Source organism: Dendropsophus ebraccatus, chromosome 6, assembly GCF_027789765.1.
Source record: "Dendropsophus ebraccatus isolate aDenEbr1 chromosome 6, aDenEbr1.pat, whole genome shotgun sequence".
Taxonomy (NCBI): Eukaryota; Metazoa; Chordata; class Amphibia; order Anura; family Hylidae; genus Dendropsophus; species Dendropsophus ebraccatus.
This window is the reverse complement of record NC_091459.1, coordinates 105015241-105042312: the sequence shown is the minus strand read 5'-3', so window position 1 is coordinate 105042312 and position 27072 is coordinate 105015241. Positions and strand designations below refer to the sequence as shown.

At 42.9% G+C, this 27072-nt stretch overlaps 2 protein-coding genes and 1 long non-coding RNA gene across 6 annotated transcripts in view; 1 reads left to right on the top strand and 2 right to left on the bottom strand.

The window, feature by feature from the left end:
* Positions 1–20132, bottom strand: part of ATG16L1 (autophagy related 16 like 1) — a 35253-nt gene extending 15121 nt beyond the window's left edge. Inside the window, exons 1-8 of one of the 3 annotated variants that reach the window (XM_069975521.1) lie at positions 19535–20132; positions 9498–9588; positions 8921–9026; positions 7338–7411; positions 5854–6105; positions 3907–3972; positions 2112–2195; positions 936–995 (exon numbers count right to left, since the gene is read on the bottom strand). In XM_069975521.1, coding sequence (XP_069831622.1) covers positions 936–995; positions 2112–2195; positions 3907–3972; positions 5854–6105; positions 7338–7411; positions 8921–9026; positions 9498–9588; positions 19535–19649 — 848 coding nt within the window. In that variant the 5' untranslated portion in view covers positions 19650–20132. The remainder of the gene's footprint in view (positions 1–935; positions 996–2111; positions 2196–3906; positions 3973–5853; positions 6106–7337; positions 7412–8920; positions 9027–9497; positions 9589–19534) is intronic. The other 2 variants (XM_069975522.1, XM_069975523.1) reach the window with 2 other exon arrangements.
* A 2363-nt stretch (positions 20133–22495) lies between these two features.
* LOC138795863 (uncharacterized) overlaps positions 22496–27072 on the top strand; it is a 36457-nt gene continuing 31880 nt past the window's right edge. Inside the window, exon 1 of the long non-coding RNA XR_011363677.1 lies at positions 22496–22642. This is a non-coding gene — a long non-coding RNA (uncharacterized lncRNA). The remainder of the gene's footprint in view (positions 22643–27072) is intronic.
* The window catches only part of INPP5D (inositol polyphosphate-5-phosphatase D), a 73989-nt gene continuing 71870 nt past the window's right edge, over positions 24954–27072 (bottom strand). For both annotated transcript variants that reach the window (XM_069975519.1, XM_069975520.1), the window contains one exon: positions 24954–26134. In XM_069975519.1, coding sequence (XP_069831620.1) covers positions 25816–26134 — 319 coding nt within the window. In that variant the 3' untranslated portion in view covers positions 24954–25815. The remainder of the gene's footprint in view (positions 26135–27072) is intronic.

The window sequence follows — 27072 nt, the reverse complement described above, 5'->3', positions numbered from 1 at the left end:
GAATGTTTGTGAAATGTGAAGCTAGTGCAAGAATAAAGCCAATAAGAAGCAATGGCGTCTGTAGGCAGCACATATGGCTAAATACAATAGAATCATGAAGGACAACGCCTCAGTATATAGCCATAGACGCAATAGTCTACCAGCTGACAAAAAAGTCCAACTAGGAATAGCGAATGAGGTTGTAGTTGATTTGCACGTTGCCTTAGGGGGTTTGTCTTATATTAGCTGTTAACTTGGAGGCCATGTTCAGACACGGCAGGGTTATAGTGTGACCCTGCAGGAACAGTACTGGCCAAACCAACTAGATTATAGGGCATGCCGCTGTAACGTCCTATATTTCTAGAAATGTCTGCCATGTCTGAACACACCCTAGTCACTGTATTTGTACATACACTCATGATACTTGCAAAATTGAATAATTCAATATCAACAACATGCATATATATTTTTTCCCTCTGACATTAAATACACAGCACGGATCACCACATGTCATGTACAGAGGCAGAATACCACACTGTCACACAGATCCATGATATTACTAACATCAGCTGCTCTGTACCATTTACAGCATTCATACAGGTCACTGCAGGGTCCAGCCATTTGGCAGGTGGGGATTTTGTTCTGGCACCAGGATGAGACATTTATCAGTGCAACATCCTGCAGCGTTTAGTAAGCTGCAAATAATTCTACACAATGGCAACATATACTGTAACTAACAAAAAGGACTCAACCAAATCAAAAAGGAAAAGTGCTGTTAGCTAGGGACACATAACAACGATACAAAGACAACTAAACACACAACTAAGGACACTTAAGACAACTAGTTCCCAGCACACTACACTCCCCAAATCATCACTTAGAAAGCAGCATAGCTGTCCATGTCATTCAAAAACCCTACGATAAAAATGTACGGACTGTGGAAGGTGCAAACCTACCCGAACATATTAGTGATAGAATCCAGAAGGCCTCCTACGGCGGGCTGAGAGAGTCTCTTACTAGAGGGAGAGGGAGCACAGCAATAAACCAAGAGATCATAATGGTCCAAACCTGAAAAATTCTTAGTTGTCAAATCAATGACCATAAAATGGACAAGGACTGTAGGGACAACACTGAGTTATCGGGCAAGACAACGTAGAGGTGAAGTCATGACATGGAGCCTTATGGTGGGTAAGTAGATGTAATAGTCAGAGGGAAAAACAAGAACAAGCAGTGAACAAACAGACTGAAGATTTAGAGGTCTACTTCAAGACGAGAAGGACGATGCAAGTACCGAATACAATGGAGAAGATGAAAAAGGCGAGGACCCTAAGCTGACCATACTCAGCAGGTGGCTGACTATTTTGCCAATTTCCTCATAGGGTTTGGGAAGATCAGGCATCCTTTTTATTTATAAAGTGAGAAAGATTGGCTTCTACCCCATGTTTTTTTTTTTGCTGCCCTTCTCTGGATCAACACTATAGGGTAACAGGCTTAACAGGAAAGAGGGACATCTTTTTCAGCCTTACAGACTATGTAATATGCCGATTGACTTTCTAACCCAGTAGCAAATGTTGGATAATGTTACCAGTCAGGCCATGATAGAAGAAATTGGGGGCTAGGCAAGCAGTGATATTCTCACAAACAAACAGGCAGGCAATATTGCAGGGTTAGATATCACATGCTGATAAAATGCTGTGAATGTTAATTGAATCCATCCCCAACCTATTTAGACATGCAATAGTGTTTTCCCAGCCAATAACATTTACTTTCCAGAGAATAAAAGGTTTGCTGTGACACAGGATATCCAACACTGTGGTTAATAAAGTGCAATACAGGTTAAACACAAAAACAGCAAAGAAAAGGTTCCTTTAATCCAGCCTCCATTAGAGATAAGATTTTGGAGATCTTGGGCAGCCATGAAACTCGCTCGTAAAAGCTTTAGGAAGAACAAAACATGTAACACAGATAAACCCCAAAAGGATTTTCCTAATGGTTTTATCTGTCCACTTTTGTTTCTGAATAATTTCTCTTCAGACTGCAGTTTTGTGCTGGAAACAAGTGCCGGATTAAAGGAATTTGTTGTGTCTATAAACACAGACGTATGAATTAACATACTAGTAGAATTCACCTACCTTGTCATTCGTGCAGAGGGTGGGGGCGCAGTGGCATCCCCTGAGGGATCTGCATTATCATTCAATACTTCAATGTCGTCATCTCTGCAGGGGAGAGAACACACACTGTTAAGCAGCCAAGGAAATGCTAAGCACTGAGAGCTTTAACAGAGCCTTCATGTGTTAACATATGAAATTAACCCAGATTTAATGTGTGAAATTATTGGGTATTATATTTATTAAAAGGTGTTCTTGCACAATAACACATTACTACTTATCCACAAGACAGATAATATGTAGACTGGTGACAACTGAGCATGAACAATGTCGCTCCATTCACTCCCGGTACAAGGGAACCCCGTCTGTGTGATTAGCAAGCTTACTGCTTATTCTGTAGATACAAGATAAGTTGTAAACTGGGGATAACCCCTTAATGGACGGCTTTACTTTTCATATTCTTTCCCAGAAGCCATGATTTAGGGTACTGCAGAACTGCATACAATGGAGCATGGCATGGTTTCAGTTCTGATGAATTTGTACTCAAAACAGAATAAACCAAAACCACTGCCTGCCTCACCACTACCCAGAGAATAGGACATAAATAGCTGATTGCTGAGGGATCAAATTCAACTGGTCAAACCGAGGTAACTTGTCACCCAAATGAATGAAGCAGCAACTAAGCTAGAGTTCAGTGCTCAGCTATCTTCTGATGTTCCATAGACAGTGAATGGAGCTATGGCCTAGAATGCACATTCCATTCCATTCACTTTGAAAACTGGCCACTATTCTCATGACCGGTTGGGGTCCTAGCCCCCCATCGCTGGAAAAAACCAAGTAAGCCGGAAGAGTGCTTACTCGTCTCTCTACGGCACCTCTGTAGGAATGAATAGAGCTGCAGGTTTCATGTTGTGCCCGCAGCTCTATTTAGGTTGAATCTCTTACTTGTCCCCTATCCTGTGGATAGGGGACAAAGTAATTATTCTTGGAAAACCTCTTCAATGTAAAACAAAGCTATAGCACATACAATAAAGGAAACAGATAACTGATCATATAAGTCAATGTAATGACAAGGGAAAACCCAAGGCCAGGGAGAGATATCTGGCTAGTGCTGTGTTTTGAGACTCTTAAATAAGGCTCCATGGGCTCTTTTTTACATATACAAACAATAAAGCGCATGGGTATCTGAAAATTACACATCTTCACAAGTCCACCATTTCAGTGAAGCCTCCTTCCACATTCTCTACCTGTCCACAATCTAGGATCTGTTAGAAGAAGGGTCTCTGTGGTCATTCTCTCTTTTTGTCAGCGCTGCAAGTTACTAGAGCAACACCTGTGGGCGTGCCCTAGACCACATGTCCTACTGAGCTGAAGCCTTATTATATCTAAACACTGAGGCTCTATTACCATACTAGCTCATGAAAATGTAGGCCAAAGTATGACATTTTCTTTCCCTTTAGAAGGTATAATGTGAACATATCAGCTAAGCTAGTGTAGACAAAAGAGTAGCAAAAAGACAGAATTTAACAGTACCTTTTTACGAAAAATAACTTTCGACCTGTCAACAGTTATTGAATCCACTAGGTCCCATTGCTGAGACCCTCTGGAATCAGGAGACATAGCCAGGGAGAGGATTTGGCAGCACCATGATCCACTCCCTGGCTGCCCGCTCTGTCCGTCTAGGTAGTCACATAGACTTATATTACAGGCTGTAACGCCTGAGCAATGTGATCAATAACTTGATATGTCTGATCACATGCCAAAAGATACTTTTCTTGACGGGTACTCTTTAAGCATTAACCCAACCAAGCATACTTACTGCTCCACCGTCACAGGTTCCTTGGCAGCTTCAGCCAGTTCCTTCTGTAGTCGGGCCTGCCTCCTCCTGAAAACAGTGAAACAGTACCGGTTTATATGACTGTTATCCAACAAGTGAAGAATGTTATGAAGAAAAACCAACACCACCACCACAACCACCACCATTTATCCCTTCATTTTACACAGGGAAAATATACATTTATGATTCACTGGTAAAAATAAAACAGTTTCCCCCTTCAGTAATGTTATAGCTTGTACAAACATTAATACCAAATCCAGCTTTACACTGGAATAAATTCCCCTTACGGCAAACACATATAAATAAAAAATAACCTAATAGGGATAAACTGGGGAAAACACCAATAAAACATTAAATTTTAATAATACGATTAAAATAGAAAACCCCACAAACAATTAATACCACACATGCGGTGAGCACAAAGCACAGCCAACATTCTACACAGCCACGCACCAATCACGTGGCACTCCTGGACCTTAATCCACACCAATATTAATAAATGCGGTAGTGAAAAATAAAGATACGATCTCACCCACTCCGCTGTCCAATTCGTTCCTGGTGTGTCACTTCATAGTCCAGTATAGTGCAGGAGTATACAGATACACTTAGCAGGCCTCCTGTTCTCTCCCTGTATGCCCCTAAGTATATGTATATGTTGCTACCCCTGCTCGCACTAGTTCAGTTTACAGGTAGCCACTGCACCAGATTGCGCCTCGGCAGGCCCCTTAGCTAATATAGTGCATATACCCATTGGTAAGGTTTATAGCACACAGCACTTTAGCAGTTGGGGATCTGTTTACCTGCACGAGACACTTTCTTGGAGTCACCACTGTGACCCCAATTAGGTACTCTGTTATTTACGCACTTTAACACCTAGATATAGTTACTCTTTTTGTTTGCCATTCCCATGATGATTATTGGCAATTCCAATAAAAATGGGCCACGTCGGGAGGCAGATATAGGGTTGTTATAGGGAGTGTATCCCAAGGGGTAGATTGGGGCAGGGGTCGCACTCGTTAGGGCTAGTGCCCCGACGGACCCTGTGCGAGCAGGGGTAGAAACATATACATATATACATTAGGGGCATACAGGGAGAGAACAGGAGGACTGCTAAGAGTATCTGTATACTCCTGCACTATACTGGACTATGAAGTGACACACCATGAACGAATTGGACAGCGGAGTGGGTGAGATCGTATCTTTATCTTTCACTACCGCATTTATTAATATTGGTGTGGATTAAGGTCCAGGAGTGCCACGTGATTGGTGCGTGCGTGGCTTTGTAGAATCTTGGCTGTACTTTGTGCTCACCACATGTGTGGTATTAATTGTTTAATGTTTTATTGGTGTTTTCCCCAGTTTATCCCTATTAGGTTACTTTTGATTTATAATTGTCCAAACATTAGACAATTTTAGATTCAGAGTACAAAGTCTTATAGAGGGGAAAGATCCAGCAACTACGCTGAGCAATCCAAAAGTGTTACGTTTTCTTCACTAACCTCCTATTAAAATCAGGAGCTCTTCATAACCACGAAAAATAAAACTGTACAATGATGTTTCTAGTCCTGATTGGGCTCTTAACCATAGCCTTTTTTTATTATATTTTTTTGGATGTGGATGTGGGGGGTTAGGGGGACTAAACAGTGTCCTTCTCCTAAACTCAGATGACCTCTTTAGTTGCAAGCAGGACACAAAGTAGGAGCAATAGGTAGCCAATGCCTTATAATAATCCTTAGGGTGCGTTCACACGTACAGGATCTGCAGCAGATTTGATGGCGCAGGTTTGAAGCTGCAGATTCAAAGCAAATCAATTCTGGGCAATCAAATCTGCTGCAGATCCTGTACGTGTAAACGCACCCTTAAAGACGAGCAACATTTCCCAAAGGTAATTAAGCAATTGGAGTGCAGAGAACATTAAATTAACCCTACTTTGTGTCTTTCTCATTTTCAGCATTGAGCCGATTGGCTTCCTGGGCTTTCTCTGCCATCCAGCGAGTCACCAGCTCCTGGTTATCCTCTGTCGTTTTCCGCAGCTTCTCCTCAAGTGCGTTAAAGGTGATCTGCAGAGCGTCGTACTCGTCCTTCAGGGTCTGGTTGATACGCTCCAGTTCCTGTAATTTATTCCTTAAATCCTGGCACTCTGTCTGGAGTTCATTGATGGTACGCTGATATTCTTCTATCCTGTAAAGTCATGTTATTAGGATAGGCCAAGCTCTGGTTAAAAAAAAAATTAAACAGTGCCCTTTCTGGAAAGCCTACATTAAAGAAAAAGTCCGGCGGGGAAAAAGAAAATTCAGTTTGGGCAGGGGCTGGAGGGGAACATAATAAAGAACGTATAGTTACAGGACTCTTGCTAGCATTCTCCACCTCTCCTTTCAAGGTCACGACCCGGCTGATGGTTGCCCGACTCAGCGAGTCTGTGACTGGGGCGGACACCACTGCAGTCACTGACTGGCTGACCGGTCTATTTCACACCCTTTACCATCACGTTGTGCCCCGAAGCTGTGAGAAAATCACATCTGGCAGGGTCTGGGAGCCCTCTGACATGCCACTGCACAGGCACGGGGACTGGTAAGTATACTTTATTATGTTTCCCTCACCGCCTGCCTGCACTCTAGTTTTGGATTTCACCAGACTTCGCCTTTAAAGACACCTGTCATGAGTCAAGTATGATATAGTGTATATTTTGGACAAAATGTGCCTTTTCCTCTGTCAGTGCCAGTCTATTGTAACGGTGACAGCCTTAGTGTCTTCATTGAGAACCAGATTAGAAAACAGTGCTATAAAGGGATACCAGGCAATATGAGTGTATATAACTTACAAAAGCGAAAATACATAAAAAGTCTAGCGCAGAGGTGAAAAGGATCCGTGGGAAAAATTGGGAATGAGGATCTGTTGCTTATGTGCCCCCTCCTCTAATACTAGAATAAAATGATCTTACATTGTAGGGCCAGAGGAGAGAAGACAGGTTCCTGAAACTCAGTAAAAGATGCAGCCACCCTGGCCTAGGTCCCTCTCCCCAGAGCCCTATAGTAGCCACAATGGCTGCTCCTATGGTTCTGACACCCTTGGTCTAATGTTTTGGCTGAGAGTTGTGTATATATTGAAACTATATGTCAGTGATTCCCAACTCATGGTTCCCCAGTTCTAGGAAGACTACAATTCCTAATATGCACTGAAAGAAGAGCTGTAGTTTTGAAAAAGCTGGAGAGCCACATGTCGGAGTGCACTACTGAAAAACTGGCACAAGGAAAATAATATGTCTTTCGATATGCTAGGGGGAATTTAAATATTTAAAAAGCCATAATACATAATCTAAAAAGGCAAAAAGGAAAGTACAAAAGTTTTTTTAAAAATCAATTAAAAAAACAAAACAAAAAATATATGGCAAGACCAGGGCAGCCTGTACTCACGTTTCCTTGTTGGCCTGGATTTCTTTGTCTTTCTGCTGCATCTGGTTGTTAAGTTCTATCACTGTCTGAGCGAGCTAAGAGGGAGGGACATAGAGATTTACTGACAGCACACGCAAAGTGGATCGAAAGTGATAGCCTGAAAAGTCATTCTCCCTGCAGCTACACAGAACTATTACAGCTAAACAAGTCCAATCTGAGTTTATTGGTTTGACGGGCTGAAAGGATAAAGACTGTTTTAGAGGCATCGTCTCTCTCAAAGTGACATGTGACTAGGAACAGAAATAGAAATATATTCGATTTGCTGCACAGACCATGGTAAAAACTAGGCTGACAACAACTAAACACATGTAATACACACACACAGACAGACTGCCTTCTTCTTATATAATCTTTTACAAAGGGGTTATGCAATGCTAAATACTTTTAAATGGTTATTCCTACTTTGCAAAGTTATTCTCTGTCTGTATAAGGGATAACAAGCAGATCATAGGGGATCTGACCGCTAGGACAACACTGGCCATGAGAACAGAGCCAAGCTTGGTTACATTCGGAAGCCCCAGAGAATTAATGGAGTGGAGGCCGCACATGCATGATGAACTCCTTTAATATGGAGGACAGTTTTCCTCTGTTCTTGTGATTGGGGTCTCAGTGGTCGGACCTGATCACTGATCAGATTGTTATTTGCTAACCTGTAAATAGTGGATAACTTTGTGAATCTGAAATATCCAGTAAACTGTGAGACCAGAAAATTGTGAGCTTTATGCAATGCCTTTTATTTTCTCAAAGAAATTTCAATTTTCTTTAAAGGGAATCTGTCAGCTCCTGGGCCCTACCCAAGGTGCTGACAGTGTGCTGTAGCTGGCAGTCCCCCAGTAAGCATGGTGCCTTTTTGGTAATTTTCTGTACAATCTTATGTCACAGAGCAGTATTTTGTAACCAAAACCAGGAGTGAATTGGGAACACAGAAAGGCTATGTTCTCACACTGTTGAAATTGAGCGGATGGCCGCCATTTAATGGCAAATATTAGACATTGTTTAAAAATAACAGTAATTATTTGCTATTAAATGGCATCCATCCACTCTATTTCAACAGAGTGTGAACATAGCCTTTCTGTGTTTTCAATCCACTTCTGGTTTTGGTTGCAAAATACTGACCAAAGTACTGAGCAAAAATACTGTGTGTGAACATAACCTTAAAAATGATACAATAATGAGAAAAAACAGAGAATGAACTACTGGCAGGTCTCTAGACAGGTGAGTTACTCCTAGACCACAGCTCCAACACATTAGGGAGAAGAGATTCAATTATACCTGAGTGTTTCCTATCTGCAATCTGACAGCTGAGCGAGAAAGAGGCCGGACAGTATTGATTATTCATGAAGAGGGAGGAGGATGCATGTCAAGTGTGGCACGAAAAACTACTCTGTGACATAAGATTGTAAATAATCCGCTGCACGGAAAATTACCAAAAAGGCACCATGCTCACCAGGGACTGCCAGCTACAGCACACTGTTAGCACTTAGGTAGGGCCCAGGAGCTGACAGATTCCCTTTAATGTTTCTATCCTCTGGCACAGCAGATACCTCTCCACGCTTCTTGTGAAGATCAGTCAGCTCCTCCTGATGCTTGATCCTCATCTGGTTCATGTCCTGTAGTAGAGCCTCATTTCGCATCCCATCTGAGCCTGGGCTAAAGAAAACACAACAGAGGTAATATGAGGGGTCTTTTTCCACCAAAACATAATTATTCACCCATAAGAACAATGTAACAGGGAAATTACTAGCTAGTGTGTTCTACTGGAGATGAGCGAATTTACAGAACGTTTGGGTTTGTGCAAACCTGATCGCTTGACGCTTGAACCTTAAAGCCTAGGGCTGCATCCTCTCCATCATCACCATACATCTTCTCAAGGCTGCGAGAGTGATCAGGTTTGTGCAAACCTAAACTTTCTGTAAGTCTTAAAACGGAAAAAAGGAAGCACTTATAAAAATAGTTTTGCTTCTATAGGTTTAATCAGTATTACTATGTGTTACAGCAGATGAGGGGAGTAGGTCTCTAGATTTCAGTGTGACGTAATAACGTGATCATCATCTGTATATACACAAATACTTATTACAGTAGTTTGTGCACCATCACCACAGGACACTTGTTCTTTGTTACCTGATGTCATGCCGGCTCGGATCATACTTCTCCGACTGCAGCCGTTCAGCCAACACAGACTGAAGGTCAGACTTTTCAAGCAACCTGTTATCTGTGGAGAGAGAACAAAAGCAATTATCACAAGAGGAATCCTCCCGCCCGAGGGATCGTGGAGGCAGAAACGGCAGCACTGTGCCCTTGATCTGTGCTGCACTGCCAGACGTCAATATTATCCACAAAACAACAGATCCGAGGCTGACAGACCTGTTCCTTCACTCACTAAAGATTTGGGTATTTTGACTGATGTGTGTGTGTATGTGTATGTATATATATATATATATATATATATATATATATATATATATATATATAATGTGTGTACACACACACACATATCCATACATAGTTGAACCGTAGAGATCATTAACCTCCATACTAGTATCAGGTGATGGACATAGTCACTACATGCAGTAAGGTCTAACCACAGTGTACTATACAGTGGCTTAATTCTTTAAGGATCTTAAAGGGGTTAGGCAGCATTTAGATATGGCCAAAAGGTAGAGACCCTGCACTACTGAAGCCAGCTATGCAGCCCTCAATCACAATGCACATGTAAGACACTGCTTTATATGCTCAGGTGGTGCAACATGTCCGAGGTAAAAGATGAATCCAGAAACATAAACAAGAAAAAAGAGGGAGAGGGAACGTGGTCTCGGCATCCTCAGCTGAAGAAAGACTCACGCAAGTCGGAGAGTGCCCGTCTCTTTGTTCTTGTTTACCTTAGCCAGCATTTAACCATTTTTTTTTTGTTATGCTAATATCTCTATGCTCCCTCTGTGTCCTGAGGCGCAATCGCCAGTTTTCCCCACTAACTGCAGCCTGGCTACTTCAGAGACTAACTTGTCTTGGAAGTGGCAGCCCACTCAGCCAATCATTGTTTGTCTCAAAAGCAGCCAGGCTGCAGTCAGCGGGGGACACTGGAGAGGACATATCAGGGCACCAGGGGAACGTGGAGAAGGATATTATGTTTGTTATGTTTATCAACAGAACAGCAATAGATAAGAAAATATTACATGCTGCATAACCCTTTTAAGGACCAGGACACTTTCATTTTTGTGGTTTCCTTCTCACCTAAGAGCCATAGTGCTTTTAGTTCTCCACCTATGGGGCTGTTTGGGGTGTCAGTTTTTGTTCCGCAATCTCTAGTTGTTGGTATTTTGATAGCTTTATTATTATTTTTTTTTAATAATTATAATTTTTTTACTGTTTGCGTTTTAGTCCCTGTTTTGGCATAGAGCAGTGTGCCTACAATTCCCAGCATCCCGTTTGTCAGCAGTCCCTTTCCCCCCTTACCACGTCCACATTCAGTTAAAAGCGCTAGTAGCGCAGGCCACAGGAGGGAGGTGCCGTCCCAGCTGTAGAAAGTATGGTAAGGCCATGGAATCGTGAATTACTTTATATTAATAAGTTATATAACTTTGGCTTTAAGGGAGAACTATCGACAATAAAAAAATTGGCCGGACTTCTACTTTAAAGGAGAAGTCCGGCCAAAATAATTTTTTTTATATGTTATTACTTATGGAAAGTTATACAATTTTCTAATGTACATTAATTATGGGAAATGCTCATATACTGCTATATCCCTTAATTTAGTGTATCAGGAAGTGTTAGAATTCTCTCAGATCCAGTGACGTCACGACGAATGGTGTAATTCCTATGGAGTGTCCAGCAGGGGGCGCTCTCTATATAGAAGTCAATGAGTACCATTGACTTCTATATATAGTGCGCCCCTGCTGGACACTCCATAGGAATTACAGTGTATGTGAATGCAATGTTATGTACTGTACTTTTGTGACTTCATGAATACATTTACGGAATACTTTGGGGAGCAAGTGTCATTGCTCCCCAAAGTATCCCATAAATGTATTCAATGAATACATTTGCAGGGCACCGAGCAGGGATGGAGAGAAGTGCCATCTACCTCCCCCCTCCCTCCCTGCTCAGTGCTGGGCACATATACAAAGTACTACTCCCCCATTATCTGCAGATAATGGGGGAGTAGTACCTGTGCTATGACTATCACATCGCCGCCGCCGCTCACATAGGGGCTGCTTTTCATGCCCCCCGCCGCTCCCCCTCCTTCTCCCGGCTTCAAACTAACTATCGCGCCGCTGACTCCCCGCCGCTGCTCACTATCCGGCCGGCCGCTGACTCCCTCCCGCCCGCCCCGTTTCTCACACTATCTGGCCGGCCGCCGCTCTCTGCACTTGCATGCCGGCTGCATCAACCCGCCCCCACCCCAGCTGGAGCACATCGCTTCCTGGTGTCCCCGGCTGGGGTGGGGGCGGGCTGACGCGGCCGGCATGCAAGTGCAGAGAGCGGGGGCCGGCCAGATAGTGTTAGGAACGGGGCGTGCGGGCGGGCAGGAAGGAAGGAGTCAGCGGCCCGCCGGATAGTGAGGAGCGGCGCGGGCGGCGGGGAGTCAGCGGCGCGATAGTTAGTTTAAAGCCGGGAGGAGGGGGGGGGGGGAGCGGCGGGGGGCATGATAATGGGGGAGTAGTACCTTGTATATGTGCCCAGCACCGAGCAGGGAGGGAGGGAGGGGAAAGGTAGATGGCACTTCTCTCCCTCCCTGCTCGGTGCCCTGCAAATGTATTCATTGAATACATTTATGGGATACTTTGGGGAACAAGGACACTTGCTCCCCAAAGTATTCCATAAATGTATTCATGAAGTCACAAAAGTACAGTACATAACATTACATTCACATACACTGTAATTCCTATGGAGTGTCCAGCAGGGGCGCACTATATATAGAAGTCAGGGGTACTCATTGACTTCTATATAAAGAGTGCCCCCTGCTGGACACTCCATAGGAATTACACCATTCGTCGTGACGTCACTGGATCTGACCCCCCAAAAAGACAAAAGCATATGCACAAAAAGGTAGCACATTACAAAAATACTTTATTATTATAACATTATCGAAAATACAAATAATGCAAAAAATGCCATCAAATAAATTATGCAGGAGTAAAGCAATAAGGGAGACAAACCCCAAACACTACCCTACATTAAAAACACTTAAAATGTCAACATGAGACCTGCCGGTGTTCCAGCAAGGTCTAATCAACCACACTGACCCCGGACTGTATGAACAATGTTAAAGTCTAGCAAAACTGCCTAAGCAGGATCCCTATGACATATGACATCACCATAATGGTATACACATGAAATGAGAAAATGAAAACGATCACCATGTACAGTCCTAAAAGATATGGAAAGTAGGTCAGATAGGCAAGAGTCACCCCATGCGTTCCACCGCCCAGCGGCTTCCTCAGGGATCTGAGAGAATTCTAACACTTCCTGATACACTAAATTAAGGAAAATAGCAGTATATGAGCATTTCCCAAAATTAATCTACATTAGAAAATTTTATAACTTTCCATAAGTAATAACATATAAAAAAATAATTTTGGCCGGACTTCTCCTTTAAGTGACAGACTCCCATGACGTAAATGTACGCCACGAATCCTTAAAAGGGTATTCCCATCTCAGCTGACATAGTTATTCTTGTAGGGGGTCATCAAGTTAAATATTTTTGCACATACATTCATTTAGAAAACTTGCCCCCTTCTCCTGATATGCTGCTCTTTATCTCCCTTTGTTCACACCTCGTTGTCTAGGTTACAGACCACCACTCTGCTCTAAAAGCAGTGGTCTGCCTGGTATATACATAGCTATAGTATAAATATTTATACATATTATACACTATATTTAACACTTTCTCTCTATACATATTCTATATATATATATATATATATATATATACACACACACACACACACAGACCGGTACCTTGGTTTAAGAGTAACTTTGTTTAAGAGCTCACAGTTTTTCAAAATTATGACTTGGTTTAACCCTTTAAAGATGGGGCCAATTTTCGTTTTTTGCGTTTTCGTTTTTTCCTCCTTGTGTTTAAAAGGCCATAGCACTTGCATTTTTCCACCTAGAAACCCACATGACCCCTTATTTTTTGCGTCACTAATTGTACTTTGCAATGACAGGCTGAATTTTTGCATAAAGTATACTGCGAAACCAGAAAAAAATTCAAAGTGTGGTGAAATTGAAAAAAAAAAAAAAAAGGCATTTCTTTTAATTGGGGGGGAATGTGTTTTTACGCCATTCGCCCTGGGGTAAAACTGACTTGTTATGCATGTTCCTCAAGTCGTTACGATTAAAATGATACATAACATGTATAACTTTTATTGTATCTGATGGCCGGTAAAAAATTCAAACCATTGTTAACAAATATACGTTCCTTAAAATCGCTCCATTTCCAGGCTTATAGCGCTTTTATCCTTTGGTCTATGGGTCTGTGTGAGGTGTCATTTTTTGTGCCATGATGTTTACTTTCTATCAGTACCTTGATTGCGTATATACGACTTTTTGATCACTTTTTATTACATTTTTTTCTGGATTTGATGTGACCAAAAATGCGCAATTTTGCACTTTGGGATTTTTTGGCGCTTACGCCATTTACCGTGCGAGACCAGGAATGTGATTAATAGTTCGGGCGATTACGCACACGGCGATAGCAAACATGTTTATTTATTTACTTACTTTTATTTAAAACCTGGGAAAAGGGGGGGATTCAGACTTTTATTAGGGGAGGGGGCTTTTTACTTATAACAGTACTTTTTTTTTTTTTTTACACACATATACTAGAAGCCCCCCTGGGGGACTTCTAGTATATACACTTTGATCTCTCATTGGTGTATAGTTATACCGCAAAGATCAATGAGATCGGCACTCGTTTGCTTTCGGCTGCCTGAGCCGAAAACAAACGAGTGCTGAGACGGGGACTGCGCCATCTCGGAGCGGTCCCCGGCCGGCAGCAGTAACGGAGATCGCTCCTCCGGGACAACGTCCTGGAGGAGCGATCTCCCCCATTAGACACCAGGGAAATGCTGTATCCGGTAATCGGATGCAGCTGTCATGTTTGACAGCTGCATCTGATTACTGTATTAGCGGGCACGGCGATCGGACCGTGCCTGCTAATACCCGCGGTCCCGAGCTACAAAGGGCAGCCGGAACCGCGGCGGTTCAGAGCGGGGTCGCCGCACGGCCCCGCTCTGAACACCTCCTACGGGCGCATGACATACGGGTACGTCATGCGTCCTTAAGAGGTTAAGAGCATTGCTTTGGTTTAAGAGCTCCCTGTACTGGGTGGGAAGGTAAGTGGTAGAGGGGCATGGTCTGCATAGCGGGGTCTACAGCACTGTACTCTGACCCAGGAAGTCTCCCTCACCTTCCAAATCATAGCAGGTCCATTTCAGGCTGGGGCTTGCATCAGGGGACAGGACTGTGAAGGTAATCTCTCCATAGCTGTAACCCCTCTCTCCCTGGACAGAGAGTGCTGCTATACTGTGCCCACATCTGCCCTGCTCATTCCCTCATGTTGCCTGCAGTCTGTCAGCCCTTGTGTTTCTCATACTCTCCATTACTGTACAGTAACTAATAATAATATCACATATTTTGCTGTTTCTAAATGTTTGTTTCATTTGTTTTACATGTTATTCAGAATAATAAATTATTATTTTTGGAGTGTGGAACCAATTGTCTGCATTTCTATGATTTCTTATGAATTATGCTCATAATCCAAGGAACCACTGTATATTATATATATATACACATATACACACACACCATCCTGTCCATAGTTGTCACAGTGGTGGTCTGAAAAATAGACAAGGAGCTGGTTAGCGGTCAGATTTGCATAACCTGCTGAAGTGGAAAATCTCTTTAATGGTGCGTTCACACCTACAGGATCTGCAGTAGATCCGCAGCAGATTTGTTGGTGCAGATTTAATGTTGTGTTCAGGTATTTAAATGAAATCTGCTGCAAATCTGCAGCAGAAAATCAGTTGCAGATCCTGTAGGTGTGAATGCACCCTAAAGGGAAACTAATTTGTCCCCTATCCACCGTTTAGGGCTCAAGAGATTGCCAGTAAAGGGGGGGGGGGTCCAACCTCCACATCCCCGGCAATCTCCAGACCGGTCACCACCTCCTTTGTTTCAAATACAGCCACGGGTATGGCACGTTACCCGCTACTCTGTTCCTTAGTTCCCTGCTGCTCGTCTCTCTCTAGCAGCTCCATAGAGAACTAATGGAGCCGTGGGTCACATGCCCTACCCTCGGCTGTATTCACAACTAAGGAGTCGGGGGCCGATATGGAGATTGCTGGGGGGTACGGAGGCTCACTGCAGTCTCTTACTTGTCCCCCCATCCTGTGCATAGGGGTTAAGTTACTTTAAAGGTGAAAAACCTCTTTAACCTATATAGCCAACTTTGTCGCCAACCTTCGCCTCTATTCACACAAAAGGGGATATTTACTAGGAATGACATCTCACTGCCTGTGCATCCTCACTGAAACCTATGTCAGCTCCAAGCTAGTGAAATTCCTTAATATAAAAGTAATAATAACAGTAAATTACCAGCAGACAAGTTAGTAACATACAAAGGCTTTGTAGAAAGAACAGTTTCTATACAGGAAATAAGGCGTCGACCATATATACCAGAAAGGAAACCATCAGGACCCCATCCCCTGAGAACACAGCGCGGCTCCAGACATATCCGCTCACCTACACCTAACAAGCTCATCCGTATTACTCTCTATAAACAGGCTAAAAAACAGAGTAGGATTGCCTCAATCTAAGAGAGCGGCTACGGGCAACCATCAAAATACTTTGTTAGGGTACTATTACACCAAGCAATTTTCCGACGACTAACGATCTTAAACGACCGCTAAGGCAAACGACCCGAAATTGTTCGCCCAAGTACACGAAACGATGATCGTTATTTATGATCGTTCTTGCGGTCGTTTAGTCGTCGCTATTGCGTACGTTTCAGCTGTGAATTCTTATTCCACCGAACAATGTGCGAACGATCAAACGATAAAAATAGGTCCGGATCCTATTAAACGATCAAAGATTTCTCGTTGGTCGTTTAATCGTTGTCTGCTATTACACGAAATGATTATCGTTCAAATCCGAACGATTTAACGATTTTTCAAACGATATTCGTTCCGTGTAATACCACCCTTACTCTGGCACATAGCACCTTCCTAAACATTATATAGAAGTAGTACACACCCCTCATGGCAGCCGGATTCTCTAATACCAGTGCCCTTTACCAGAATAATATCCTGCCCACACTGCAAAAATTGTTCAGGGATGGTTTGGCCTCTAAGTGCCCTATTACACAGGATGATTATCGTGTGAAAAATCGTTATATCATTCAAATTTAAACAACAATCTTTCTGTGAGTATGCAGGCAGCGAAAATCATTGTTAATTGTTCGCTAACCTTCACATCGTTCCTTGTTTTGCTGGGTTTAGAAGGAGTAAACAGTCACACGGCTGAACACTTCAGTAAACAAGCTCTTTTACTGAGCCTATTGCACGGCAGAATGGGTTGCACGGACATTGTTAGCAATGGCCGTGCAGCTCTTGCTGTATATCATAATTAAGCTGTATACGTTACCTCTCCACGCTCCCTGGTGTCCTCCTGGCCTCTCCACCTCCCTCCAGCTGACAGTACAACTTCAGAGCCACTCTCTGAAGTGAAAGGCTGTTCAGCCAACCACTGGGTCTCTATGACAATTTCTTTTTAGGCCAGTAGCACTACAAATAATCTGCTAAATTCTTGGTAGTACATACCACCCTCCCTACTGTCCTGATGGCACTACACAATATTAAGCAGCTGAAGAAGATTTAGGTAAACTCCTGGATTGCAAAATTACTAAAGGATTCAGGATTAGAAAGACATTGCCACTTTCTTCCAGAAACAGCATGACTCTTGTCTCCAGTTTGCGTGGGATTTTGCAGTTTTGCAGAGCCAATTTTCGTTTTTGCATTTTCGTTTTTTCCTCCTTGTGCTTAAAAGGCCATAGCACTTGCATTTTTCCACCTAGAAACCCACATGAGCCCTTATTTTTTGCGTCACTAATTGTACTTTGCAATGACAGGCTGAATTGTTGCATAAAGGACACTGCGAAACCAGAATAAAATTCAATGTGTGGTAAAATTGAACAAAAAAACGCATTTCTTTTATTTGGGGGGTTATTGTTTTTACGCCATTCGCCCTGGGGTAAAACTGACTTGTTATATATGTTCGTCAAGTCGTTACAATTAAAACGATATATAACATGTATAACTTTTCTTTTATCTGATGGCCTGTAAAAAATTCAAACAATTGTTAACAAATATATGTTCCTTAAAGGGATAGTGCGGCGGTACAATTATTCACAGAATAACACACATTACAAAGCGATTGGCTGAGCACAGTTTGGCTCAGTCAATCGCGGCTGAGCAGCTGATGACGCTGAAGAGGGCGGCCGGCACTCAGGACACTCGGAGGGGTTCGGCCGGGCCGTCCGAAGACGACATCGCAGACTTAAGATCGGAGACGAGTCGGCACGTGACAGGTATGTATAGCGCAACACACTTCCGGGTACACGGGTGGGGGTGGTGGGACACGGGGAAGGGGGACATTCACAGGCATAACATACATTACAAAGTTGTATACCTTTGTAATGTGTGTTATTCTGTGAATAATTCTTTACCGCCGCACTACCCCTTTAAAATCGCTTTATTCCCAGGCTTATAATGCTTTTATCCTTTGGTCTATGGGGCTGTATGAGGTGTCATTTTTTGTGCCATGATGTTTACTTTCTATCGGTACCTTGATTGCGCATATGCGACTTTTGATCGCTTTTTATTACAATTTTTCTGGATTTGATGCGATCAAAAATGCACAATTTCGCACTTTGAGATTTTTTGGCGCTTACGCCGTTTACAGCGTGAGATCAGGAATGTGATTAATAGTTCGGGCGATTACGCACGCGGCAATAGCAAACATGTTTATTTATTTACTTTTAATTAAGACCTGGGAAAAGGGGGGTGATCCAGACTTTTATTAGGGGAGGGGGCTTTTTATTGATAACAACACTTCTAGTATATACTCACTGATCTCTCATTGAGATTTTTGCTGTATACTTATACAGCAAAGATCAATGAGATCGGCACTCGGATGCTTTCGGCTGCTGTTTACAAGAAGTGATCTGTGAATGTTTAGCGAACGACCGACGACACTTTGAAAAATCAAAATGAACGATTTCTCGCTCGTCGCTTGATCGTTTACTGTGTTTACACGAGCCAATTATCACTTAAATAATAATCGTTCCGTGTAAACACAGCATAAGTCAATTTAAAAATCTCAAGTACTAATCTGCTGCTGTATGTCCTGCAGGAAGTGGTGTATTCTTTCCAGTCTGACACAGTGCTCTCTGTTGCTGCCTCAGCCGGTGACAGAGAGCACTGTGTCAGACTGGAAAGAATACACCACTTCCTGCAGGACATACAGCTGCTGATAAGTACTGGAAGACTAAAGAATTTTAAGTAGAATTAAATTACAAAACTTTCTGAAATCAGTTGATCTGAAAGAGAAAGAAAAAAAAAAAAGTCACCAGAGTTCCCCTTTCAGCTTCATTTACTTCAATGAAACTGAGCTGTAAAACCCCACCCAAACTGGAGACAAGAGTGATGCTGTCTCTGAGGGAAAGTGGCCATGTTTTTCTAACACTGGTTAACCCCTTTAAGTGCACCTCCAGATCATCCTCAGCGAGGGCAGGTATCAAATGTGACATCATCAATAGGCGGCTGCAGATTACTGGACTGGTCAGACCGTCACATGAACCTGAACGCTGCACTCGTCTTATTGTATTTCCAGGATTATCCAGCGCTCTGTATACATTATATAATCCAGGACAGGCCTCCTCCTTCCCAATCACTGGATACCACAGTGTTCTCCACCTGCTACTAAGGGCATGCTGGGAATTGTAGTTCTGCAACAACATTTTGGGAGGAGTGGTAACAGCCACAGGTTATAGAACCCCAGTATACAGGATTATATATATATATATATATATATATATATATATATATATATATATATATATATATATATATATATATATATATGGGTGAGGCACTTACACTGTAGGATGAGCTCCTCGAAGGCCTGCCTCTGCTCCCGGTCTCTCCTCCTCAGCTCCCGGGAGATGTGGAGCCTCCATCCCGGATAGGCCCCTGCCCTGCAGCCGCCAGCCATGCTGTGTGCCCGCTCCCCGGGGTGCTGTCACATGGTGCTCTATGGAAGTGTACACTGATGTATATGCAGCTGCCTGATGCCTAGGTCACGTGTACACGCCCAGCACCCCGTCAGCAGGAAAGCCGCAATGTGTAACCAGCGCCCCACCACCACTGTGACCTCCGACTATACTAAGCCTAGCCCCCGGGGTCCCTCTACCCTGTGCTCAGGCTCTTCCCGCAGCTTGCTTCTCTATCCGCCATAGCCTCGTTCCCCAGGAACCATACACTCCTCGGCGCACACGGATGACGTCACGTAGGGCGATGTGTGTTGCAAACTACACTCAGCGTTTTCTTGACTCAAATAACGACAGCGATATTTAGGCGATGAGGCTATATCCGCTGCTGGGCGGTGTGTCAGGAGGAAATACATATATTCATGTGTCAGGCGGGCAGCGGCGAGGGTCATCAGGTGATCATGCCAGCCGCCGGCCACGTTGTGATTGGCATTGATTGGCAAAAGACGTCGGTTTCACAAGAGGCGTCAGGTGATCAGAACGCGTGCATACCACGTGACGTGCCCTGACGTTGTGATGAGCAGGCGGTTTGACACATTGGGTTACCCGCGATTAGGAAACATGCGAGATACAGCGCGTCCTGTGGCCACAGAGTGTGTGTGCTGCCCCGGCTGGGATCCATTGTCGTTTTATCTTCTTCACCTTCTAAGAGACAATTTATTTTTTTCCATCTACAGAGCTGTATGAAGGCTTGTCATGTTACTAAACCAGTTACACTTAAAGTGTCACTGTCGTTTAATTTCTTAATTTTTATTTTTTGCAGAAATCAATAGTCCAGGTGATTTTTAGAAACGTTGTTATTGGGTTTATTAGCTGAAAAATGCATTTTTATCATGAAAAAGCAGTTTGAAGCTCTCCCCCCTGTCTTCATGGTTCTCGTATGGTGAGGGGAGGGGTGGAGGTAGATGAGGCACCAAAACAAGACAACAAAGAGTATCTCCTCTGAAGTCAGCACTGACCTCTCAATACTAGCTTTCACACAGGTCCTGCTGTGTAATCCTTTGTTCTCTGCTGGCAACTAATCTCCCTCTCCATAGGTTACACAGGGCTCGACTGATGTAAAAGAGTTGTGATTTCCTGATAATGAGCAGTGAAGGGGGGGAGGGGGAAGCTTTTTGAATGTAGATAATGGAATATTTGCATAATAAACCCAATTACAAAGTTTCTTAAAATCGCCTGGACTATTGATTTCTGCAAAACGAAAAAACAAACAAACAAAAAAAAAATTATATATATATATATATATATATATATATATATATATATAAACACACAACAGTGACACTTTAAAGGTGTAGTGCGGGTGCGGCGGTAAGCAATTATTCACTAAATAGCACACACACACAATTTGTAATGTATGTTATGTATGTGAATGGCCCCCTTCCCCGTGTTTCCCCCCACCCACGCTAGACCCGGAAGTGTAGTGCTCTATACTCACCTTATTTGTGTCGTCCTGGGGAGGTAAGTACATGTTGCTATGTTCACCCACCTCCTACCTGGCTGTTTTGGAAAAAAAAGTCAGAGACTGGACTTCTCTTTTAAATAACCTAGCCATTCGAGAACGGTATTTGAAATGTCCATCACGGCACATTGCACTGGGTAGCCTAATGCTACGTTTACACGGAGCGATAATTCGCCCAATCGATCGTTTAACGATTTTGAAGCAACGATTTGGTTTTTAGAACGATCAGCGTTTAGACAAATAAATCGTTAGAAAAATCGTTAGAAAATTCGTAAGAAAAATCGTTATTGCGATTGTTTTTAAGATTGCTTAAAGGGGTAGTGCGGCGGTAAACAATCATTCACAGAATAACACACATTACAAAGTTATACAACTTTGTAATGTATGTTATGTCTGTGAATGGCCCCCTTCTCCGTGTCCCACCACCCCCACCCGTGTACCTGGAAGTGTAGTGCATTATACATACCTGTCACGTGCCGACTCGTCTCCGATCTTCAGTCTGCGATGTCGTCTTCGGATGGCCCGGCCAAATCCCTCCGACCGTCCTGAGTGCCGGCCGCCCTCTGCCGCGTCATCGGCTGCTCAGCCGCGATTGGCTGAGCATAACTGTGCTCAGCCAATCGCGGCTGAGCATCTGATGACGCTGAAGAGGGCGGCCGGCACTCAGGGCGCTCGGAGGGATTCGGCCGGGCCGTCTGAAGACGACATCGCAGACTGAAGATCGGAGACGAGTCGGCACGTGACAGGTATGTATAGCTCCCAACACTTCAGGGTACACGGGTGGGGGTGGTGGGACACGGGGAAGGGGGACATTCAGTTGTATAACTTTGTAATGTGTGTTATTCTGTGAATAATTGTTTACCGCCGCACTACCCCTTTAAGCCCATCTTTTACATTGGGTAAATTGGGGAAAGACTGTTTACACAAAGCGATCTGCGAATTTTTAGCAAACGACGAACAATGATTTAAGAACATGTTGAAAGATCAAAATGAAAGATTTCTCACTTGTCGTTTGATCGTTTCCAGTGTTTATACGGTACGATTATCGCTCAAATGCGATTGTTTATGCAAAAATTCGAACGATAATCATTCAGTGTAAACGCAGCATTAGCCTTAGGCATGAATCTTGATCCAAATCTACATCTGCTGGAATCCCTGCCACGGACTCCGATTAGAATTCCACCTGTTGTACTCAGTGTGAACATACCCTTAAGTGACTAGGACAGAACTCCAGTGCATTGGAGGCTGATGTTTGTGGTGGCTGAGTTACAAATGGAAGCCTTGATGCAGATGTGAACAGAGCCCTCAGTGTCTTACTCAGTCCGTATACATAACTAAGTTTCTTATAACATATGTCAGAGATAGTAGCTCTGTCCTTTTGATGATTCTTTTAATGTAACTGGTAACAGGCACAAACTCTGCTCTGTGGGAGGTCGAGACGTTGGGAAACCCTGAAGCAAGCCAAAGCGCGGACCGGTAATATATGTAGCGGCTGTGGGGGGCTAAGGGGGCTGCCTTTTACATACTCGCAGCGGGATGACAATTCTGCTGCAAGTATGTTATGCAATTAAAGTGACAGTGAAGAGATCCGCAGCGGCTCTATTCCTACACAGTATTTTTGCTTAAATGCCTGTTGTTTTGAAATAACGGACATTATTTGCCATTAAATGGTAGCCATCCTCTAACTTTTAACAGTGTGTGAACATAGCCTTTCTGTGTTTTCAGTCCACTCCTGATTTTGGTTGCAAAAATACTGAGCAAAAATACTGTGTGTGAACATAGCCTATACCTAGTTCAGTGTCCTGTTTTGCACCTTTATTACCTAGCCGACATGGTCACCCCTCTTTCCCCCTTTTACAGTTAGTAGCAGAAACTATCAGAAAAAGTTTATTAAAAAAAAAAAAAAAGGGTATAAATGAAATGATCGATTTGTTTCATTGAATGCAATACTTTTATTCTGCTCACATTTAAATATTATATTCTTCCAGAGAAATGTACAAAACAGTAAAACCTTAGATATTTACAGTAATGCTGAATAGTGCTCTCTAATGCACATGCAGACCATAAAATACATAGAATTTGTACCTACACAATAATGTCTTAGTTTCCAGTTCATAGTTATTCATAATGTTACCCTTTATTTCGAAGTAACAATATCGATGCAACTACTGGTGTGATCAGTGTAAGTGTAACGGGTGCATAGATGGGCCTGTTTCTTTCAAAACCTCGGACCTCAAAAAAGCCATGTACACTTAGAATTTCACCATTTCTCACTGTACCAACCATATTTAAAGTGCACTCATAAGTGGGGGAGGGAGGATGTTACAATAAAAATCTAGCACTACATAATAAAATAAAACCTGATAATGTCATCTATGCAGTTTCCTGCTATGTGACATGTATAGAGAATAAAAATTAGATAAAACGTTACACTTTGGCACTGTTCATGTGAATTTAAAGTTCTTCAAATAATGTTTAGTATAGAACAATGTGGCAAGTATAGAATGTGGCAAAAAAAAACCAATCATTTACAAACAGTAAAAAGTTTATATACCTATTGTATGAGTATAATGTGATAGTATATTCCTTTTTTTCTTTAGTACCATGGTTAACTACTGCATTCTGTGCCTTGTTCACTTGCCATGGGAGATTTTGGTATATGACCAATGGTGGGTAAAAATACAGTAACCCCAGCCGACACCGAATCCAAACCATTGGCTGTGGATTAGGTTAGTCTTGCCAAATTAGTTCTGTCCTCAAAGTGCTCCCGCTGCCTGGAAAAGATGGATTTAGGCCTAAAAAATCTCAGACTACTATTGTGGACTTTTGAAGACAACCACTTTGAAAGCGGGACAAACTTGCTTAGACTAAACTAATCAATGCCCAAAGGTTGGTACTTTCACTCACCTTTAGTAATGACCATTCTGACAAGATTCTGAAATGTTTTTTTTTTTTTTTTTTTTAAATGTGCCTTTTTTTGTGGAGCTTCTCTAGTTTAGGCTATGTTCACACTGCGTAAAAAACACGGCCGTATTTCATACTAATGGCTGTAGTTGCGCAAACAACGGCAGTTCGTTTGGAAATAATGGCCGTTTGCGCAACTACAGCCGTTAGTATAAAATACGGCCATGTTTTTTACGTAGTGTAAACCCGGCCTTATACTGTATACAGTAGGAATGAGCTATACTAAAGAGGTTATCCATGATTAGCAAAACATAGCTAAAATTGTCTGGAAAACACGCCACTCTTGCCCTCAGTTTGCATCTGGTATTTTCTACTTAGTTTCATTAGGGCCTGTTCACACTACGCAATACCTTGTAATACCACATACAACCTAAGGCATGAGTTGGGCCTTCCATTTAATGGTCACATTAAAATTGAAATATCCCTTTAAAAACAATATTTGTAGATTTTGAGTATAAGTCTGGGTTCGCTGTGAGTTTTGTAGCAGGATCCGCTACAAGTCAAGGTCCTGGCAGGCCCCTGTCAATACATACTTTCAGACCGCTGCGAGTATGTAATGCAGCCGCCCCCTTAACCCCTTAGGCTGCCGCTCGGCTCCCCCGCTGTCTGTGTATACATTTCCTCTCTCCTTGCCTTACGGGGTCCCGGCGTCCTGCTCTCCCGTCCAGCCAATCAGTGGCTGCCGCTGGGCAACACACTGATTGGCTGGGCGGTAGAGCAGGACGGTGGAACCCTGTGCGGCAAGGAGAAAGGTAATGTATACACAGACAGCGGGGGAGCCGAGTGGCAGCCGAAGGGGTTACTTGCGAGTATGTATTGACGGTGGCCTGCCAGGACCTTGACTCGTAGCGGATCTCGCTGCAAAACTCGCAGCGAGATTTCCGCTGCAAGTCAGTTCGTGTGAACGTACCCTTAAAGGGATATTCCCATCTCTAAAAGTTATCCCCATCCACAGAAAATTGTGCTCCGGACTAAATGGGGTGCACCCTATGTTACCGGTCAGTACCGGTGTCGGCCTTCAAAGCTTCTGTCTAACATTTCAATGTGGTAATGTAAAGAACGTTCGTTGTATCAATATGGAATGCATGAGTAATTTCTAATCACTCTACAAGATTAATAGACTGTAACAGTCAAGTAGACATGCTGGTTTTATGTATAGCACTAAATGTCGACTGAAGCTCCACCTTTGATTGACAATTACTCTATAGGCAGCAAATGCAATATTATTACCTTTTTTTTAATTTTGAAACCATCTAGTTTCAGTTGACAGATCCAAAACTTTCTCATTTGTAACCTAGGGTTTTTGGGCCTGATTGACGTAGCACCTTAGTATCTAGGTCACAGGTATCAAACTTGCAGCCCTCCAGCGGTCAAAAACTACAATTCCCATCATGCCTGAACAGCTAAAGCTGGGGGGCCACAAGTTTAACACTTGTGATTTGTGTTCTTGTTTTTTTTTTTTTTTCAAAAACACATGCTTAAACTAATGTGTAATAAAGACATTGCCGATCAAAAGGGGAGCTTTACTTTATTTGTTCCCAAATAAAGTACTGTTTATGCATTTCACGGATGGAAGTAGAAATGGAAAGGACCAAAATATATTTAAAAAAAATCCTAGTTGGAATGTGTCAAAAAAAGACAAAATACATAAATGAGATACCACTGTGCTTCAAGGTGTGGCCCTGCTAAGTGTGCTGACCATCACGTCCACCCTGGAGCTTAGCAGGAACAGGGGGACGAGGCTTGGATGTACACAAAGATATTTCAGGGCGGTTGAAGTTAACAGACACCAAGTTCTTTGCTGCAGTTTTATCCGGGGCAACAGGTTTCTTATCAGAAGATGAACAAGTCATAGATCGCTGGCGAATGGCAGGAGTGACACGGGTAGCGGGTTCAGGAGGCTTCAGTGGTCGGCCCTGTGTTGCGAGTTGATGGGAACTGTTCACTGGACCATATAGGGGATTATCAACCATTTCTAGTATGTCGGATTGAGGTGTGGAACGACTGCAGATAAAAAGACATACAAGACATGCTGTAAAGCCAAGAGCAACATAAAAGTGCAAATACATAGATTTTGTTTTCTGTAAATGAACAGCATTAAATCCAAATAAATATAGCTCAATGAACAATAACCTCATTACGTTACGTTCTACATCAGTAATTTATTATTCAGTTAGTCTGAATGCTTTGAATACAGTATATATATTACATGGAGTTACTACCCCACAGTGTGCATATTTATAAGCTACAGCACAGGTCACTTGTCAGGTCTATTAATATTAACGAGGCAGAGATTTGCTGGGGTTACAGCGAAAGGTAGATGTTCTTTTTGGCTATGTTCACGCAATGTATCTTTTAGAGGAAAATACATATATATTACAATTACAATTATTTACACCCTTAGGCTATGTTCACATAACGTATCTTATCGTAAAATTACGGCCATTGGCAACAACGGCTATAATTTTTATGAAAAGGTATGTTGCCTAGACATCTATGGAATCCTAGCCGGAGCATAAATATATATTATATGCTCTGTCCGGGATCTCTTGCGGCGCCGTAGAAAACTGACATCGGCCACAGAAAACCCTGTCAGTGCACATTGTGGAGCGAGTGGCCTCGGGCGCTTACTCCATAGTGTGCTGTGGAGAGTTCTGATGCGGGCACACACGGATGCGCCCGCATCAGAACTCTGCGGCTGCAAAGATTATCCGGCCGGTTCTTCACGGAACGGCCTCTCTCTTACGCAGTATGAACATAGCCTAAGGGCTCATGCACAGTGAGCAAAAGAGGCAGATTTTAGAGAGGATTCTGCGCGAAATTCCGCTTGAATATCTGCCCATTTAAATTGTGCAAAGCACTTTTCCATTGTTTTCAATGGGCTTTGCGCTGTGCTTTTCACACAGTGGAATTTCCGTCTGTAAAATTCCGTTGTGGATCCG